The sequence below is a fragment of the Pseudonaja textilis genome, chromosome 3 (genome assembly GCF_049901715.1).
Source record: "Pseudonaja textilis isolate UNSWEBS1 chromosome 3, rPseTex1.2, whole genome shotgun sequence".
In the NCBI taxonomy this organism is placed as follows: domain Eukaryota; kingdom Metazoa; phylum Chordata; class Lepidosauria; order Squamata; family Elapidae; genus Pseudonaja; species Pseudonaja textilis.
In genome coordinates this window covers 54,816,487-54,836,165 of record NC_141992.1, presented here as the reverse complement: position 1 = coordinate 54,836,165, position 19,679 = coordinate 54,816,487, and the positions used below count along the sequence as shown (strand labels likewise).

At 38.2% G+C, this 19,679-nt stretch overlaps 2 protein-coding genes across 3 annotated transcripts; one reads left to right on the top strand and one right to left on the bottom strand.

The window, feature by feature from the left end:
* Positions 1-179: 179 nt before the first annotated feature.
* Positions 180-13,201, bottom strand: ATP6V0B (ATPase H+ transporting V0 subunit b). The gene is made up of 8 exons (XM_026707000.2): positions 13,063-13,201; positions 7,437-7,485; positions 4,985-5,068; positions 4,568-4,645; positions 3,996-4,065; positions 2,912-2,963; positions 1,716-1,906; positions 180-754 (listed from the first exon to the last, which is right to left on the bottom strand). The coding sequence occupies exons 1-8, from the start codon at positions 13,127-13,129 to the stop codon at positions 728-730; spliced, it is 618 nt and encodes a 205-aa protein (XP_026562785.1). The 5' UTR covers positions 13,130-13,201; the 3' UTR covers positions 180-727.
* Positions 13,202-13,279: 78 nt separating this feature from the next.
* On the top strand, positions 13,280-19,422 carry DPH2 (diphthamide biosynthesis 2). 2 transcript variants are annotated; one of them, XM_026706999.2, is made up of 7 exons: positions 13,280-13,556; positions 14,029-14,187; positions 14,394-14,506; positions 15,720-15,940; positions 16,564-17,208; positions 18,497-18,673; positions 19,056-19,422. In XM_026706999.2, exons 2-7 carry the CDS (start codon positions 14,035-14,037, stop codon positions 19,178-19,180), a joined length of 1,434 nt encoding a protein of 477 aa, XP_026562784.2. In that variant the 5' UTR covers positions 13,280-13,556; positions 14,029-14,034; the 3' UTR covers positions 19,181-19,422. The 2 variants fall into 2 exon arrangements, with proteins under 2 accessions (XP_026562784.2, XP_087785914.1); XM_087929788.1 differs by having other exon boundaries at positions 13,357-13,556; positions 14,428-14,506.
* The last annotated feature ends 257 nt before the right edge of the window (positions 19,423-19,679 follow it).

Sequence of the window (19,679 nt, the reverse complement as noted above, 5' to 3'; positions counted from 1 at the left end):
AGATGTAATATAGTGCCGAGCATCTTAGAAAACAAGCTTTGAAGGCTTCCTCTGAAAAATCAAATCAGTTTTGCGTTTACGGCAGTGTTTAAAATTACAGTTGATGTAGCACAGATCTTTCACCAACCATAGTTCAAGCAAAACATTTAATACTTACTATTAACCACAATACAATATACTTTCATCATCACTGATTTTAATAACCAATCATTTGTAGTTCAGAAAATCACACATTGTTCGTTTCTTGTGTCCCTTCATACGGAGGTGTGTGTAGAAGGGGGCACTATTCACAGTCTCCAAAGCCAAGAGCTCAGCCAGTGCCACCATTATTCGGGGGGAATAAAAATCAGCCATCAAAGCCAGGATAATAATTGGGGCACAGCAGCAGGGAGCACACAAGAAAGGCATCTACTTGGGACAAGAACAATTTTCTTTCATAGAACACTGTATTATAATTGGCAGTGTTTGCCACAGAGAGTGCAAAAGGCTAGAACACCTAAGGCTCTTTCCAGCAAGGCATCCAGCCCCTTCCTTCTGGAAAAAAAAAACAGAGCAGGAAAAAAGGCAGAGGGAAGAGAAGGATAAATTCTTACAAATACACATCAATTTATCAGGTTTGTCCATGGCCCAGTAGGTGAAGATCACAAGAAGAACTTTATACATCAAGCTCCTAGGCCACCAGGAGACATTAAATAAATATATACAGGATCTGCAGTTGGCAAAGAGTTTAGTCACCCATGTTCACTTTAGTTGTCTGCAAAATACAAGAAAAGCAAAAGATCAGGACAATTCGATACTTTATGAATTACATAGTGGTAAGTCAGTTTTGTGTGTGGTTGGACTAAGAACAAGGAAGTCTGAGTACCAGTCCTCCCAGGAGCTTGAAGCCAGCTGGTGATTTTAAACCAGTCACTCTCTCTCAGTCTAAGAAAGAAGGTATCAGTAAATTATTTCTGAAAATGCTACCAAGAAACTTTATGTAGTCCCCAGAAATCAGAGTTGACCATAAATAGCAACATCCTCTCTAAGCCTATTCCTTAAACATGATTCCAAAATTCATTAAATTGCTTGGGGAGAGGGGCACAGCTTTCCTCAGCCCCCTTACTTATGTTCTGAGTGATCAATCTCTCAATGCCAGCTATGACCGTTATGGCTGTCGTATTTCCTCACATATCATCAAATAATAGATTTGTTTATGTGCGGTAATGTGGGCTTTTAAAAAACAAATATTACAAATCTGTTTGCAATAATGAGAAAACACAACAGCCTTCGATGAGAGCAAGGAGCACTAGCAAAAAAAACACAGGAGGATGAAGTGAAAAATTCAGATCAGTAGAGTGCTCTGATGTAAATGGATGACTCTCCCTGAAGAAAATGGATGACTCTCCCTGAAGAAAATTGTATGGCTTCAGAGTTGGAGCCATACAATTTTACTAAAACATACTTGAAAGTTAATTTATTGCCTCTTTTCAACTTTTGGAAGTTGGAATGGCTGTAGGTGCCCCTAAATTCACAGAAATATTGGGAATTGTTCTTTACTGTATTGATATAACTCCCTGGGAAACAGGGACTGTAGGAAAACTTAGGAAAATAGGGGCTGTAAATTTATTCGGGCTTTGTTGAAAAATAACTTTTGGCTTCTGTAACAGAGTTGAAAATCGGAAAAGTTATAACACGAAGACTATCTCATGTGGAGAAAAATAAGAGTGGCTTACCTGCAGGATTGCTACAATGACTCCAAAGAGTCCGATGGCACTGCCAAAGATTTCCACAATTAGGATCTTGACAAAGAGGCTGGCATTCTGGGCATCTGCTAGTGCAGCACCGCTTCCCACAATGCCCACACATACACCACAGCAGAGATTGCAAAATCCTACGGTCAAACCTGCCCCAAACATGCAGAAACCTACAAAAAGAAAATGGCATTAGGAACTGGCAATATCCAATGGCATTTTTAAATTGTCAAGCTTTCAGGACTTTTCCTTGAGAACAATGGAGTAAAAACATGATCTGAATGTCCAGTTCATATATGGAAAAACCTTGCCTCTGAGGTTTGCCATAAGAACATCACTGCTATTATGGTGGTTTTGAACCATACAAATACAGCACGCATATTACTCTGATCTCTTCAATGGTAATCTGATAAGCCATGATGACGCAGTGGTTAGAATGCAGTGTTGCAGGCTAACTCACTGTTCACTCCAAGAATTCGATCCTGAACGGCTCAAGGTTGACTCAGCCTTCCATCCTTCCAAGGTCGGTAAAATGAGAACCCAGATTGTTGGGGTCAATATGCTAACTCTGTAAACCTTTTAGAGAGGGCTGTAAAGCACTGTGAAGCAGTATATAACTCTCAGTGCTACTGCTATAAGCGCCCCCTCCAAGAAGACAGTCAGCACGTTAGAAATCGCTAGTACAGCACGGAATAACAAGAAAGTCAGAAAAGGGGAAAGTCAACTTGTAGAATCCAAATGCTCCTTACTGGTTACATACATACTGTAGCAGGATAAAACTTCTGCAATGTTTGTGTAAAGACATAAATCCAACTAAGAAAGGGCCAGAATTGAAAAGTCATGCTTTTTGGTGAGTTTTTCCAGATTCAATCCCTCATAAAGCCAGGGAAGATTTGAAATCCTGAAGACTAACATAGACCAGAATGAGAAAATGTGACGGTCTTATAAACTCATTTGATTAGACCCCCACCAAGTAAAAAGAAAAACCAGTTAAGATATGGGTTGTCACAGTTATAGTTAATGCATTCATCACAGGGCACCATACTTCCTATACTTATACAGGGAACAGCATGATTTGAAGATGGCATTTCTTAAGTAACTAAGGAATCCATGATACTCCTACAAAGGTAAGAGAAATTTTTCCTAACCCCCCACCCCCACTTATAAATATAGCCTACCTGCATGATAGTTCCGGGGACCAATTTGTTCAGGGGTTCTACCACTAAATTGCTGCAAGGAAAAAAAGCATTCCATGAAACAAAAACATTTCCCCAAACAGATTAGAATAATATCTCCCACCAGAAGAACTAGATATAGCAATTATAGCCAAACCCCATGAGACAAAAACCAGGTCTAATATAGGCCCCTGCTCCCACCCCCAGTGGAGTGGGTTCTCAAAAAGCTGGCTCAGATCTATGTGTTACTATGCGGGCTATGAATTCCCCAACTGCTTCCAAATTTTAACCTAGGGAAGGTGGATCAAAATCTACCAGCACCATAAGCCTGAAAAAATTCCGCTATTGATCCAGACATAGCATCAAGCATCACAGGTAGGGGAAGCTGCTACATAGCAGAAAGACTGGTAAAATAGCAGGAATCCCAACTGATGCTTCAAGGCCCAAATCACTTACAGGGTGTTAGCTCTGGCATTAGGATTTACCAAAACTAATTTCTTTTAAAAAGTGGGGCAACTGCAGACCATTTAGGATAGTTTATCTCTTAGTAGTTGATAACTTTTGGACCAGTGTTGATAACTTTTGATAGTTAGACAGTTTTGATACGGTAGTTGATAACTTTTGGACTAATATTTACTTGGGACTGTCTATGGAGATTTATTTGGGACAAATGAAAGAGAATCTGCTCATAAAAGCAATATTTTTGCAATATTATAATGTTTTACAATATTATTTTTATTACCAGATCCTCTTTCATTTGCAATGGAGATCGCTAATCTTGGCAACGCTGTCCAGGGTTTTAAAAGCATCTGGCCAAGCTTTTATACTCGCTCATGATTAGAAAGGTTACCTTAAAAGCTTGAGCCAGTTTTGCTATTTGCTATCTGTGACTATTCACTATTTAGCACAAAACTAGAAATCTGTGGATTGACTTGATCCATATTTTGGTTTGGAATATTATAATCTACTTTTCTTTCTTCTCAGGAAACAATTGGATGAGGTTAACATCAAATCAGACATATATTGGAAAACGGTACAGTCAACTTTAGCCAAGAAATATATCCCTTTTATACAAAATAGTTAATACCTCGGCCATGTTGGTAATCACAATAGCCATGATGATTCCATAGATGGCCACAGCTTCACAAAAGATTATACTGCAAGAAGAAAGAAGAGTTTAGCAGTTGAAGTGGGGCAAGAAAAAATGGCTAGCTTCCCCAGATTATATCATTATTTCACACTCTACTTTTCTAAAAAGAAAGAAAGAAAAGAAAGAAAGAAAGAAAGAAGGAAGGAAGGAAGGAAGGAAGGAAGGAAGGAAGGAAGGAAGGAAGGAAGACCCAATGCTAAGGTTCTATCCTGAATGCTATAGTCACAATACAATATACTGTACTGCTGGATTTTATACCACAAAAAAAGCCTATTACCAGCTTCAATCTGTGTATGCAATACACCATGGTTTGGGGGTAGGGTTTGGGGAGGAGGGGGTGTCACTGAAATAAACATTTTTCCTTTAAAGAGCTTTGTTCCAGTAAGTATCCCGATGATTTAATTATACTGCTATCTGGAGATTAACCTTGACTGGTGATCTGATGTCCTGGTAACCTTTGTAGTTTTCAGTAAGTCTGTAATACAAATGGATAAAAGAGCTTTTCTCACCTGACCAAATTTTTGGTTTTGATCCTAGGTGCTTTGACACCGCCTCCAATGATGCTGGATCCAGTGATGTAAATCCCCCTAAAAACAGAATGATTAGATGGACAGCTTTCACCATGTTGCACAGATAATTTGGAATCAGTGCTACTAGATGGCAAATAGTTCGTTCAGATTATGCCTGTAGTCAATTATTTATTCATAAAACTCTTTATGCCCATCTGTATTTGCCTTTCCATTATGCAAGACAAAGTATCTTACATGGGCCCTCAATTGTTTCCAAGCAAACATTAATACGGTTTGAAGCTATTTAGTTATATGTGCCATTTTAATATCAGTAAGTGAACTCAAAAGCAGAGATCAGCTGTACTTGCCAGCTAGTAACCAGAAGAGAAGAGAGATATGAGGAAAAAAGATACTCACCATGCAGCTCCCACCACTGACAATGAAATGGATAGCCCAATACCCAGGTTAGACCACATATATGGAGAAGTCTCTGTCAGGAACCTATATATAGAAGAATATCTTAAAATATGCTGTGACCCACCCACAGCATATTTTCATAGTATATGAAAAGGAGGCGTCCTAGTTAAAAGCACTGAGAAAACAGTTGTTGCTTGGCTATAACAATTAGTCTATTGTTCCATTTCAATGCACATAAAATATACCTTTTCACTCATGCAAACAGGCAGTGATATCATATTAATGCTTGGAAGAGTCAGTCAATAAATGTTAGAGCATAAAAGCTTAGAAGCAGAAAAAGAAGCTGTAAATAAATTGAAATATATTCACTTTTATTATAATAATACATGTGTAGTTATTTGTTTTGGTCAAAAGTTTTTAATGGAATCAAGAAAATTATATAGTAATCTTTGGCAATTTACTCTGTAGCTAGTTTATTTCTGCATTTCCAAACATAAATTTATGTAGAATGGAATGGAATAGGATAGGAGAGAATAGTTTTATTGACAACTGTGATTAGATACACAAGGAATTTGACTTTGTTGTATAAGCTCTCAGTACACATGCAAAAACAACAAAGTAATATTTTTTAGTTTACTTTATTGTCATTGCACCTTGTACAACGAAATCAAACACCATCTTCAGTGCACATCATGACCATGAGCATGAAAATAAACACAAACACACATCCTTCACACATTGAACCGGAAACCCCCAACACCACACCAACACTGCATTATACAGCAGAATTCAAAAGAGCTACTGCCCTGGGATAGAAGCTGTTTTTCAGCCTATTTGTCCTTGTTTTTATTATTCTATACCGTCTGCCAGATGGTAGTAGTTCAAAAAAAAAGGTTCCCAGGATGAGATGGATCTTTGAGAATGTTTTGAACTTTCTTAAGGCAGCGGGAGCTATAAAGCTCTTCCAAAGAGGGGAAAGGGCAACCAATGATCTTCTGGGCAATGACATTAACTCTCTGGAGTGCTTTCCTTTCTGCCACTGTGCAATTGGCAAACCATACAGAGGTAGAGTATATTAAAATGCTCTCTATGGTGCAGCAGTAGAAGGCCACCAGCAGTTTCTCATTCAGTTGTTGTTTTCTGAGAAGCCTCAGGTAGTATAATCTCTGCTGGGCCCTTTTGACCAGGGCTGCAATGTGGGCACCCCAGGTCAGGTCCTCTTTTAGGGTAACATCCAGAAACTTAAAACTGGCCACTTGCTCCATTTGGTCTCCATTGATAAGCAAGGGCTGGATGTCCGGTCTGTTCCTTTTATAATCAAATCCTTCTATAATAATCAAAACAAAATATAATAATCATAATAATGATACCAATAGAGAAGGTAGTGGAATAGATGAGAACGATAAAAGTAATACAGCCATACTACATGGATAATATACTTAGACATAAGACAGAACTATGGAAATTAAGTGTTCAGCAGAGTGATGGCAAGAAAAAAACCTGTTTCTGTGTCTAGTTGTTTTGGCATGCAAGGGAAAGAGTTTAAACAGTTTATGTCCAGAATGCACTATAAGAGATTAATTCAATTTCTATTAGCTGCTAGTTTTCCTATTGCAAAAAACTTGGTAAACTAAAATATATCTTTCTCTGAATCAGTTGTATGTAAAAATGAGATAAACTGCATTGACTGAAGTTAACAGCAAAGTCTCTGTGGACCCCCACAATTAAAAGTCATTTTATTTTTCTGTAACTTGCATTTCTTAGTGGTAATAATATTTTTTGTGATAGTTTACCTTTATTTATTCAAGCAAGTTTTGGAGACGAAATACTAAATGTGGATTTTAAACATTTCTCCTTAGGTTTACCTATTCATGTATATAGTCTCCCAATGACCTTTTTTACGTTAATTTTTGTCCTTTTCCTGATTATATTATAATTAATGATTATTATAATTTTCATTACTAAAGCGTTACCAAAGAGGAATACAAATCCTACTATTTTGTCTATTCTTTTCTGATCTTTGATGAATTTAATAAAATTGTTTCGGGGGCAAGAAGTACCCAAACAAATAGGGCACCAACACTGAATGGCTTGTAAACCTTACCTAGCCAAGAATAAGGACAAGTTATTCATAAATGATAATAAAAAAGCGGGTGCCAATTGACAAGTGGGCAAAATGACGCTATTAGCAGAGCTGATTAGTAAAAGTGAACAGTGTCATTAATATTGCTGTCAAGAACTGCAGTGTGGATGCAAACAGGCCAAGCTTTGCTTACTCATCCTTGGGGTGCAGCTCTGCGAGATCTTCAGGAATCCATAATCCAAGAACTTGTGAGATACACTGACCAATTAATCTCCATAGCACCTTTCCTGAGGCATCATGAAGAATATTCATAAGCCACTTTCCCCCCTACTACTTCAATCCCAGTTTGGGAAGAAAGAGACATCTTACCATGCTACATCAAAGCGAAAGCCCAGGTCAAATATTGTATAGCAGATTCCTGAAAAACAAAAGCAAGTTGAATGTTTCTGTTAGTCCTTAGTGAGTTAGACCCTAGTTCTCAATGCCCAAAACTGTGATGGTACCAGTACTGACACACCATCATTCTCAGAACAGGCAAATAATATCAAGTCTTCACAGGGACAAAAGAAAAATATGCAGGTTTCTAGTAAAATATCTTCATTCAATTTACACCATATATCTCCATAATGCCAAATTACTTTTCAGGATAAATCTTTCTACTTATAAATGGGTGGGGTGAGCCTAGACAAATTGTTGCAGACCAAATATACCAAATATCATACACTATAGCTAGGGGGTAAAAGTTACAGATGTCATTTCAGAGTGGAATTTTCAGAAAAACGAACACTTCACAAAATTAGTTAATGACGCACTTATGGGAAATATGTATCAGCATATACTAACAGAATATGACAACATAGTCACAGGATACAAGTATTCCATCTCATTTGTGAATAGTTCCAAGCAGACTTTTTCCACAAAGAATCTAAGAATTTGAGAAGAAAGAAAAGTTCAAGGGGAAGAAGTGGTTTAACAAGACTTATAATATCAAGGAGAAATAAACTCTTGAACCAGGAAAAGAAGCTTACATTGGTTTCCACAATTAATTACTTAAGAAAGAAAGCATTTTGATCTAAAGAAACAAAAAGAAAGTGATAGCATTACAAAATATGTATATATTAACTCAACTTTAATCTTTCTACGGTACTCAGAGACCAATTTAGGTGGCTATAGTTATCAAGACAATTCACAAGAGTTTGCATAGTTCCCATTCCCGGATATTTAAACCACAATATAACCACCAAGAACACGAATCTAGAAATATCCCTTTATATGTTGAAAAGAGAGTGTAAGTAAGTCATGAAACTGGAAATTACAATCAGTAACTCAGAGTTTATTCAGAAACCCCTTGAGTCACTGTGCAGGATAGGGTCACAGTTATATTACTATAAACAAAACCTCCTTTAAAGATGTATAGCTTCTCCCATGTGACAGTCTTAGGTTCAAAACCATGCAAACATTTAGCCATCTAAATTTAAAATATATCTTAATAGGTATTTATTTATCAGGAAAACAGAGGTCAACATTTATTTCTTTCAAGTAGCTTGTAATCTATAGATATAAAATGGAGGCTAGTAGGTATAGGCATAGTTTTTGCACTTGATGGTTAACTAATATAAATAGAGGCTCTTTTGTAGTTATTAAAAATGTAGATTTGGGGCAGAAATATGGAATGGTGCTTCCCTACTTCGAATTATGTCATTAGCACTTCAGTGAACTTAGAAAATGTAGTATGGAACTATTGTAAAAGAAACTATTCCTACCTGTTTATGTTGTCAGCAGTTTGAGAAATAGCCAGTCCTATCACACATTGTGCTAAAGCCTTCTCTTTCAATGATCAGATTTAAATTACTAAACATCATCTGAACTACCATAAAAAATCCTGGAACTTTCAAACTAAAAATTGCTAGTGGATTTTGACAAAGGAGCCCTGAATTAAATTTCTCTTTAACAAAAAAATCCCCAAAAACCCAAAATCGGTCAGTGTCTATTTTCTGAAGCAAGTAATTTCTTTCACAGTCTAATTTTTCTGATCAGATGTGTTTATAATATCTAATCTGCATTATGTTGCAAATTTGCAACAGCCTACACGAATTAAGTCAACAATGGAAACATCGATGTTTCTTTGAAGATCTTTTGTAAGATTTTTGCATTTTTTCTAATATATCACTAAACTAGCAAGACACAATTCTACTCCAAAGCCCTCTCTTCACATATTTCATATATGTTCATAGTTCACATTTTTTGTTTAACTAACGGTATCATTTCTTTGAATGCAGCACAATTCTTTGGCTATATTTTGACTAAAATGTAAATCATCTCTGAGGATGCCCAAGAAGTTATATGAGCCTTTCTAACTCCCAAAGAAGCTTACTAAAATAGATTGTAATACATTTAAAGACTTTATAGGAGAGGAAAAACCTCCCTATCATTAATCACAAAAAAACTTTACTGAAAAAACACATGCATGTTAAATAGGTAAAATAAACTTTGCATAAAAAGACTCAGGAATGAAACAAGGCATACATGGCAGAGTTGCACAACAGCTTCCTGATATTTATGTATCACATGAAACCCTGTGGACAAATATGAACACTGGAGAACATTATTTCTCTTCTGTTATTAAGAAAGAATGAGGCAAGTTGCAAAAAGAAAGTTTCCAATTAGAGTTTTAAAAAATTATTTTCTTGCTGATTGCTAGATGAAAACTTTTCTCTTAAGCCACCCAAACTAACTGTACTGGTAGGCTCAAAGAATCGAACAGTAATTTGATGTCAGCAGTTACACTGACTACCAGGAGGTACCAAAATGACTGGTTTCGTTCTTACTTACTGGGTCTCCTTATTTTCAGGTAACCAAAAGTTATTTTACATGAGCTAAAACTTCTACTGGGAATTGAACTTACAGAGCTTTGCACTTTAGATGACTATATATAGTACATCAGTTTTTGAAATCATCAGGTAGAACTCTGTATATGGGGGCTATGTCATAACATTTGCCTCTCTTTGTTCGGACAACTTATGGGATGGAATACTATGTATGCGATTCTGATAGAGCTTGGTAATTGTTGAAACTGTCAACATTCAAAGGGGAGGAAATTACATGGGACATTTCCACTCCCAAAGACTACAGCTAGATTTTTCCCTCATGACTAAGAGGCCATAACCAAGTATTCTATACCAACAGTTGCCCTTGCCCTATACAATTCTTGCATCAAGGGAACAGCCAGAATTATGAATACATTTTACTGAATACACTATAGTGTTTATTTGCTACCGTTGCATACTATGCCTTCTGAACAAACCCCTATGTTTCTACATTCTACCTTGATAGAGAAGTGCTAAAAAATTTAAAGATTTTTCATATTTCTCCCTTTGCAAACCACATACACTATAGAAAGGATTTCCATATTTGGATCCAATTTCTCCAACAAAGAACAGAATTTAATTTTATGACTATCATGTCCCTTCCTTAATCAATCATCCAGTTTGGTGAACAGGATTTAGTTCAGGGGCACGGATTTTCTAAATTGAAAGAAGACAGGAAGCCACTATAAGACACAAGTTTACTGAAAAAGGAGGAAGCTAACGTCCCCTTTGATCTGGAGTGGAAATCATACTACAAATGATTATTCCTAAACCATCCAAATCATCTAAATGAGAAAACAGAACTAAGAGTTTCCCTTGCCCTCTAAGAAGCCAGAGAAATGCATGCAGGAGAGGAAATCTTGGCTTCTACAAGGACAGAAATGAAGCAAGGTTAATCAGAGTAGGATATTAAGTGGGGGTGATGTTCCTGGCAAAAGCCAGTAAGAAATTTTGATTTCCAAAATAAGTTGTTCCCACTTGCTAAAATGACCTTAAAGAAATACAGAGTTGAGTTAGAAGGTCAAACTTGAGTTTATGGTTGATCATTTCTTAATCCTGACTGAACAAGTCTGAACCCCATCAGCCGAACAAATGCAGTTGAAGATCCCAGGTTCATTGCAGGCTCATCATTCTTACTAGGTGAGCTGCTCCAAAGACTGTTGACAAAACAAACTAAATGAAGTTTACTATGTACACTTTGCATAGGATTACAGCAGTGATACAAATAGAAACTTACTTCCCATCATCTAGCAATGCTATTATTAATAGATCCCAAGAAATCACAGGTACACAGCAGAACATATATACCATTAAGTTACACAGCAGCTTTCCAATAACGTGTTTGATAATCCCCTGCAGAAGCTAAGACTTGTTAAAGCCTGGAAACATGCAAGAGATTTCTCTGGCAAGGGAAAAATACTTAAAACCTTCTTCATTCTGAATCTCTTATCAATGATAAATCTGGCACAACTCAAGAGAGAAGGGCTTTTTAAAAAAATAAAAGTTTAAAAAGAAGGACCTATTCAATTATACAAGCCCTCACCACATATATTTATTCTTATTGATAATGAGAGCATAAGATAATGACTCCAGTTGTATCTGCATATGCCTTCCTATTGCCTATATTTTATTTACCATTTGAATTATTGTAGATACCCAATGTTCGAGTAATAACACTTAATCCAAACTTGTTAAGAATGTTTGTTAATACAAATCTTTGAATACTAAAGTGCTGGTGGCAAGTGGCAATCTCTCTAGCCTAATGAAAAGCCATATTCACCATTTATTTTCATAATCATACCTTTGTTTTCACATTGCTAATACCATATAATAGTTCTGTCCAGCACAACACATATAGACTCACAGTAAATGCTGTTGAGATCTTTCAATTTTTTGAATTTTAGTTCTCATGTTGCTTCTGATTTTATTGCATGCACACTTCAGTGAACTAGTTTTTAACTACTAATGTATTCTTGTGAACCAGATTTTGAGCACATGAGAAGTTAAGGCTGTGACTATGAATGGGCTTCTGCCAGCTGACTGCTGTAGCATTCAGGGAGATACAGATGGCATAAACAGGGTCTGGGAGATGGAAAGATGGTGAGCAGACTCTAATCATGAAGATGGGGAACTGGGATCGACCACCAGGTAGATTTCAATTTTCAGTCAGAGGAGTGGACCATATTGAGAATCATTTGTATAGAGCTCATTTTGATCACAATGATCAAAATTCAAACTTTGGCAATGAATTTAAAGCAAACAGCACATATGCCAGGAAAACTACTAGCGAAGTGATTAATTGAACATTATATTCCATTAAATAGACAAAATCTGAAATTTTTTTTAGGGTTCAGCAATGCAGCAGCCATCCATTGCATGTTTACTTCCACACAACTGAGACTATGGGTTATCTAAGAGAGATACATAGGAGTACAATTTAAAAAAAATGTTTTGGGCAACTGCCACTCTTGGATTGTGTTACTTGTGCTAATTCTACTGATTCCAATCTACCATTAAATCTAATTTAAAACTGATCAATCAGCATACAAAAACTGAACTTGTATTTCAGAGGTTTCTTAATGGTTGTCTTTCATTCGGCTATATACACTTTGGCACCCAGAGATATTCATCAGAATTATTTCAATGGCAAGACCTCAAACCAAGTAAGAAAGCTCTATTTCTCACTTAACCAGAAATGAATTGGGATTATTAGACACGGAAACATCTTTTCGGGGTCAGCAGTTACTAAAATGAGAAGGATGGCAGGAGATGGAAAGGCCAAAAAAAAAAAGCACTTCCTGTCGACAAAGGAGAAGCGTTGAAGAGAAATAAACCACGTTCGGGTCCGGACACGGGTTCAAATATTCCTTTCGACCGATATTCGCATATACCCACCCACCTACTCCCCGCGCTGCAGAACCATAGCCTTTCCTCACTCGGGCATTTGGAGAGGCGACTGGGATGCCAGGTTAGCCTCGCCTGCGATCTAGTTGCCCCCGATCCAGGACCAGCGACCTCACACTAACTTGCAGACGCCCAACATAAAGAAAGGAGAAGTAAGAATCCGGCAAGGAGAGCGGGCGCCCTCCCAACAAGCAACCTTGGAGCCTGTCACTTCAATCACTAACCGATGCCGGCGATGGCGGCGGCCGCGCTCAGCCCCAGTCCCGAATACAGCAACCCGAGTCCGGACATGGCGGAGACAAGCCCTGGACGCGGACCGCAGCCGACCAGGAATCAGCCGACCCTGTGAATGACTGACTGACTAACTGACGGACGGACCCCAGCACCATGTGACCGGATTCAAGGAGCTACGCGAGTCTCTTGGGATCGTGCCATTGGTTAATTTCTAAAGAGGGCGAAACTACAATCCCCACAGTGCCTCTGGTTTAGCCTTTTGCTTTTCCGGTGACTTTTCTATGTCGGGATTTGCTGTTGGATGAAAAATTTCCCTACTGACGCCAAAGGGTTACCGTGCCGTTCTACAGAATAATGATCATTGGTGGTTGCGGTTGGCATCCGGAAGAAAGTGGATAACGTGATCCATGGGGCTTCCGCTAATTAAGGAATAATTATGGAATATTGCTGATATATTGTAGCTGCTCTTTGGAAGCGCCATTTGGTAAGTTACTGGTCATCTATACTGTAACTTTCTTTAATCTATCAGTTTGCGAAAGCCATGCATTTTTACGATCAGTTCCTTGCTGAGCCACATCAAAGATAAGAATCAGGGTACTGTATTCGGTATTATAGGTATTACACAGAAGATAGATAGATAGGTCGGTCGGTCGGTCGGTCGGTCGGTCGATAGAATACTTTATTGACCAAGTGTAATTGGACACACAAGGAATTTGTCTTGGTGTAAATACTCTCAGTATACATAAAAGATACGTTCATTAAGAATCAAGAATCATAACATACAACACTTAATGATAGTCATAGGGTACAATCAGCAATCAAATCATACTAGGAAACAGTCAATATAAATCATAAGTTCAAAATCATTCTCAGTTTGTATGTATCAGTGTTATGGAGCCAAAATTGGGTTATCCTTATGGTTGAGCATAATTTCACTTGTTGACTTTTGGATTTAGATCATCATGGCAACGGCATTCAACAATGATGGAGCTGAGGTGATTCAGCGGACTCTGATTCCTACAGAAGTAGGGGGTCGTCCCCCAGTTTTGGGGATAGAGGAATTTTACGAACTGGAGAGAGCAGCTGCTTTTGTATCTGACAATGGCTTCACCAAGGTGGGCTCTTTTGTGACCTGACATAAAGATGCCAGTTCTCCTCTGGAATTGGGTGTATTCTGTTGCATCTTACAAGAAAGTCAATACAATTACAATTACAATAAAATACTGATAGAAATTGATGGGAGAGTAAATAGATGCACGTTTATTTTGTTTGACCTATCTATAGTGGAAATGTTGTGAGTAAATTTGGTATCTTGCCATAGATTGCTCTTCAGTTTCCTGATACACTTTTGCCAGATTCAGCAGATGTTGCTACAAGGATGGAAACAGCAACTGGTGCCAAGATGTATGTCCTGGGAGACACATCATATGGCAGGTAAGGTCATAGGAAAAGTCAACTATTTTAAAGACAGCATGAAGTCCCCAATAGGAATTTTATATGCACTTAATTATGATAGACTTCAGTGAACACAGCAAATGAAAATTAAGTATAGTTGGGCAAGTTTGCATCAACACTTTTATTCCTTCCTACACAGTGGACTGTTAACAATGAAAGGAGGTGAGGACTTTGTCCATCAGCCAGTAGGTTCCTATGGAAAAGCAACTGAGCAGGGCTTGTAATGTTGGAAGGTGCTTCATTCTATGCCCTCTCCATTTTCCTGTTTTAGTCACATGATCTAGATTGCAACATATGTAACTGTTCTGCATCCTAGGTGTATAGATGTATACAAAGATAGAAAGATGTAAGTGTGGGGTAGAAACAAACACATACATACTTCTTTATATAGATGATGTAAAGAAGTCTCCTAGAATATTGTATCTGGTTCTGGGTGCTTATTTTAGGTAGCATAGCAACATACTGGTCCATATCCAGAGAAGAACTATGGTGATGATGAGAAAGAGGGAAGGAAACATTTAAGATGAAAGGTTGGATATGTCAGGTATGCTTAACATGGAGAGGATAATATTTCAGGGATATGTACTAGTATCTGAAGAGCCACCACATAGAAGACAAGACAGAAGTTTTTAGAGTTGGACTGGACAACATTAAGTTTGACATGCTTAAACTACAAAGATGTTTAGGTTAAATATCAGGAATAAATCTTATTGACATGGGTAGTGAAACAATCAATAGTGGAACAGGTGGCTTTAGAAGTGGAAGATTCTCCTTTGAGATGTTTAAACAGACCAGATGACCATCTGTCTTTTATACTGAAATAATGGATCCTGTATTGGGCAGATGCCACCAAGCTCTAAGATATCTGCTAAGCCTGGCCAAAAGGGAAAATCTCTTTGCTAAAATTGGAGAAACCGTAGCCCTGATGGATGGCTAATTTTTTGGTTGAGCAATATTAGGAAATTATAAGTTTCTCATTTACATTTCCCAGAAATGGAATGAAAGGTTTTATGGGTTATAAATCCCAATCTTTTATTATTGACCGTGTTTCTAGGTTGATTCTAGCTGGAGTCTACTATCTGGGAGGCCACTTTCAGTACAAAGAAAATAATTTTCTATGTGCTGGGACCGGTTGTTGTTTAATGAAATGTGTCCTTGGATTTCTATGGCTAATCCTGTTGTCTTTCTTTAGCTGTTGTGTAGATGAAGTGGCAGCAGAGCATGTGGGTGCAGAGGCTATAGTGCACTATGGCCCTGCCTGCTTGAGTCCTTGCCGCAAATTGCCAGTATTACACATATTTGGCCAGGAACAGTTGGATGTGATGCGATGTATGGAAGTCTTCCAGGAGTTGTACCCTGATCATCAAGCCTATGTGGTTGTACTGAGTGAATCTGCATATTTTCATGCCATTGGTAAGTCTTAAAAGATTGTTGTGTGGACACAAATACACTGCGGTGGTCTGCTGGAACAGGAACATAGATAGTCAAGATATTTCAGGCCATGATGGGGAAGTTCCCATAGAAATAGCACATTCATTTCTAGTCTTAAAAATTTGCTATTCTGCCAATCCTGACTTTGGATCTGTTGAGTGTTTCTTACAGCTAAGCTACTAGAATTCAAATCAAAACCATGCAACATACATTACTGTTATTGCTGTTTAAAGTTTTGCAATTTGAATCACGCCAGGGACAGAATGAGGAAGACTTGAAAATCTCTGCCAAGAGCTTTTATTAATTTCTAAAGAGAACAATATCAAAAATCAAATAATTTTAAATGAAATAGTACAATGACTGATCCAGTCTTAGTTACAGTATATCTTTAAAGAACATCTTTGATCATGTTTTCCTCATAACTCTCATTAATCTTAACGTATCTCAGCTGACCCAGCTTTTAGCTTTGCTTGCAGTCCCTAGTCTGATCGAAGGATTTTTCTCTGTTGTTACAGGATTGCCAGATATTTAGAACAATGCAAATATGTTAGGTTGAATTGTATTTGCTCAAAGGTGATTTTTCTCTATACCTCCTTTCTTCTTAGATGACCTGGCCTCTAAGCTGCAACCAATTTATCCCAATGTGGTTTTTGCTCAGTTGGATAGCAAAACAAATCTTGATTCAAGCCATCCAATTTCTGGAATGATACAGCAGTTTGGACGGCGCTTTATAATAGATGAAGATCATGGTCTTGAAAATTACAGTATGTTCTATATAGGTTCTGAAGGACCAGAACTTACAAACTTCATGCTGAGTTGGAACCAGTGTCCCTTCAGTTCTTTTGATCCTAGGACAGGGCAAGGCCGATGCGAAACACTGGATGTGAATCGGGCTCTGCGACGACGCCTTTATTTAGTGGAACGGGCGCGAGATGCTCAAGTAGTGGGTATTGTAGTGGGTACTCTTGGAGTAGAAGATTACTTATCTGTTCTGGATCATCTTCGCCAAATCATTCACCGTGCTGGAAAACGTGCCTATACGCTGGCTGTAGGCAAACCTAATCCTGCAAAGCTGGCAAACTTTCTAGAGGTGGATATCTTTGTTTTGGTAGCTTGCCCACAGAATTCCTTGCTTAACTCCACTGATTTCTATCGACCCCTCATCACGCCCTATGAGCTGGAAATAGCATGCAATCCAGCACGGACTTGGACCGGCCGCTATGTTACAGATTTTCGCCACCTTCTACCAGGTAACACCAGATGCTTATTCAGAAGATGAGCTTATTCAGAAAATGAGTTGTTGCTTAATGTTCATTTTCAAGAGACCTTCGATTCCCTTAATTTCTGACTGATTAAAAACTTGCTTAGTTGTGTACTTTTAAGCTTTCCTCTGGAAGCACGGGGTGCTTTATACAGGGAACTTTTGATCATTTGGGGCATAAAGCTTTGAGGAGAGATTGTAATACCACAAAGCTTGATGTTGTTGTGGTTAGCTGGCAGCAGGTGCAGATGGCTGAGGAGAGCGAGGACTCAGATGAGGGCCCAGGACTATTAGGGAGTGGACTGCTGCCTTCAGAGGTTGTGGGGGCTGGCAGCAGTGATGAGGATGTTCCTGAGGAGCCTGTGCCAAGTGCGCGTGTGCACAGGATTGCTCGTAGGAAAGAGCAGCTATAACAGCATGGGCGACTCCCAGAGTAAGGCTGCAAGGTAATGGCCCCTCCTTCAAGAAGATAAAAGCCAGCTGTGAAAGGAACGTACTTTGCAGAAGGCAAAGATGTTTTGAAACTCCAGCCTCGTGGACATTCCAGTATCCTGAGTTTGTATTTGAAGATTTTTATTTTGCAAATTATTTCTTGTCTGTTATCTTTTGGCAAGCCTCGCAGAGTTTGGCAAGGCTTGTGCTTATCACAGCTAATTATTTTGTAAAAGCATTACCAGGTTTCTGTTCCTTTTGGATTGTGTTTGATTTGTTGGAAAAGGATGTGGGTCAGAACAGATGTTAACGAAGTTAGTAGAGTTACTATCTTTTCCAAGTTGAATGCTGATTTTGTGTGTATGTGTATGGCATGGGGAAGTAGGTAGGGAGGTGTTTTTTGGACAGCATTAATCCTATTTTAGAAGTTACTCTAGTTTCTATTTTTTCATCCTCAAAATAATAGAAGCCATGGTGCTGTTTTGGAGGGTAAATATGGTCAGTCATGAGCTTCCATTGCCATAAAAAAAGAGGTTAGGAATCTTATACACTCCTGGGAACCAAGAGTATTCATTGTTTCTTTTCAGATATAGACATTTTCATGATAAGTTCAAAAATATGAAATTTATAGAATTCCATCAAGATGTTTGGTCCGATTCTGCTCTTGGTCAACTACAGCCAGAGTTACCCACAAATTCTTTATTGGCATTAGTATCCCCAAACTCAATTGGGAAAGACTCTAATCAGGGTTTGCACGCTTGATTCAGTCTTTGAATATATAATAGAGTATCAATTTGTAAGTAATGAAACTTAGTTATTACTGTATTGTTTTCTTTTATCTCCAGGTGCTTGTGACCATGTCCTTTTCCCAGAAAAGACCAACATTGAACCTAGCATTTCACTGATCACTGGACAGCTGCGCTCAGTTGATCCATTCCTGATGCCAGATACAGAGCCGAATTCTGGCACAGCTGTGATGTGCCGCAATCATTTACAGACCGTGTGTCAGATTAGCCCAGCAGGTATGTGGCTTGGGGGTAATGCTCTTTCAGTTGCAAAGAACCTCCTCACTTAGTACTTTTCTTTTGATTAATCAATTATTTGAGTTATAATTATTGTGGAATCTCAAAAATTGAGGCTGATAAAATAACTACTTCTTGCATCGCTCCTCCCTGAGTCCATTCATGGTTGCTGGTGGGCAATTAATGGAGGTAGAGCTAGGATTAATAGCCTAACCAGTGTCCTCCCACACAATATTTGTGATTCATAATGTAAATACGGTAATGCTCTATCAATATAATCAGTTTTTCAAAGATAATGCTCTACCAGTATACTAGTTTTTAATGATTTCTAATTTTTTGTGGCCTTTGGAAATAAAGTTGGGGAAATATTTTTGTATCTTAGCTTCATTCTTGGAGTCCCGCAGCTGGCGGGGATTGGAGCAACAGCTGGGCCAAACAGAAGTAAAAAAAGCTATTGTGGGACGACGGGGAATTGCCATTGCCTATGAAGATGAGCCTTGTGGATGACCAATCCTGAATATAAAAGACATTGGCCAGATAACAAACTGCATTCTTTGTTGGATTTGGATGGGTTAATGGAACATGAGTCTTTTTGAACTGGTTGACAATCTTATTTGTATAGGGCATAAGTGGGCTAAATTAGCATTTCTTGCAGTATGTTGATGGACAACTCAACAGATTAAGTAGAGTGCTATTATTTTAACAGAGGAATAAAAAATTTAAAAGAGGTGTTGATCTCTGCTGAAAAAGCGTGTTGAGGTTGTTTATTCAATGATGAGTCAAATGTTAATCCACACTAGTGGCCAATTTATAAATATCCATGTTGTTTAAGGTGGTCCTCAGTTATAATTTCTGTTGTCTAGAGAGTTTAGACCAGGGGTGTCCAACCTTGGCAACTTTTAAGACTTATGGACTTCAACTCCCAGAATTCCTCAGCCAGCAAAGTCCACAAGTCTTAAAGTTGCCAAGGTTGGACACCCCTGAAAGCTGGCTGAGGAATTCTGGG

What these genes read in the sequence shown, in the direction of transcription:
- ATP6V0B (XM_026707000.2), bottom strand. Translation starts at nt 13,129, where the DNA reads ATGTCCGGACTCGGGTTGCTGTATTCGGGACTGGGGCTGAGCGCGGCC. An exon ending in TTTCGCTTTGATGTAGCATG is followed by an intron (nt 5,069 to 7,436) that starts GTAAGATGTCTC and finishes TTCTATATATAG; the next exon opens with GTTCCTGACAGAGACTTCTC. An exon ending in AAAACCAAAAATTTGGTCAG is followed by an intron (nt 4,066 to 4,567) that starts GTGAGAAAAGCT and finishes TTCTTCTTGCAG; the next exon opens with TATAATCTTTTGTGAAGCTG.
- DPH2 (XM_026706999.2), top strand. Translation starts at nt 14,035, where the DNA reads ATGGCAACGGCATTCAACAATGATGGAGCTGAGGTGATTCAGCGGACT. An exon ending in GGAGACACATCATATGGCAG is followed by an intron (nt 14,507 to 15,719) that starts GTAAGGTCATAG and finishes GTCTTTCTTTAG; the next exon opens with CTGTTGTGTAGATGAAGTGG. An exon ending in TTTTCGCCACCTTCTACCAG is followed by an intron (nt 17,209 to 18,496) that starts GTAACACCAGAT and finishes TTTTATCTCCAG; the next exon opens with GTGCTTGTGACCATGTCCTT.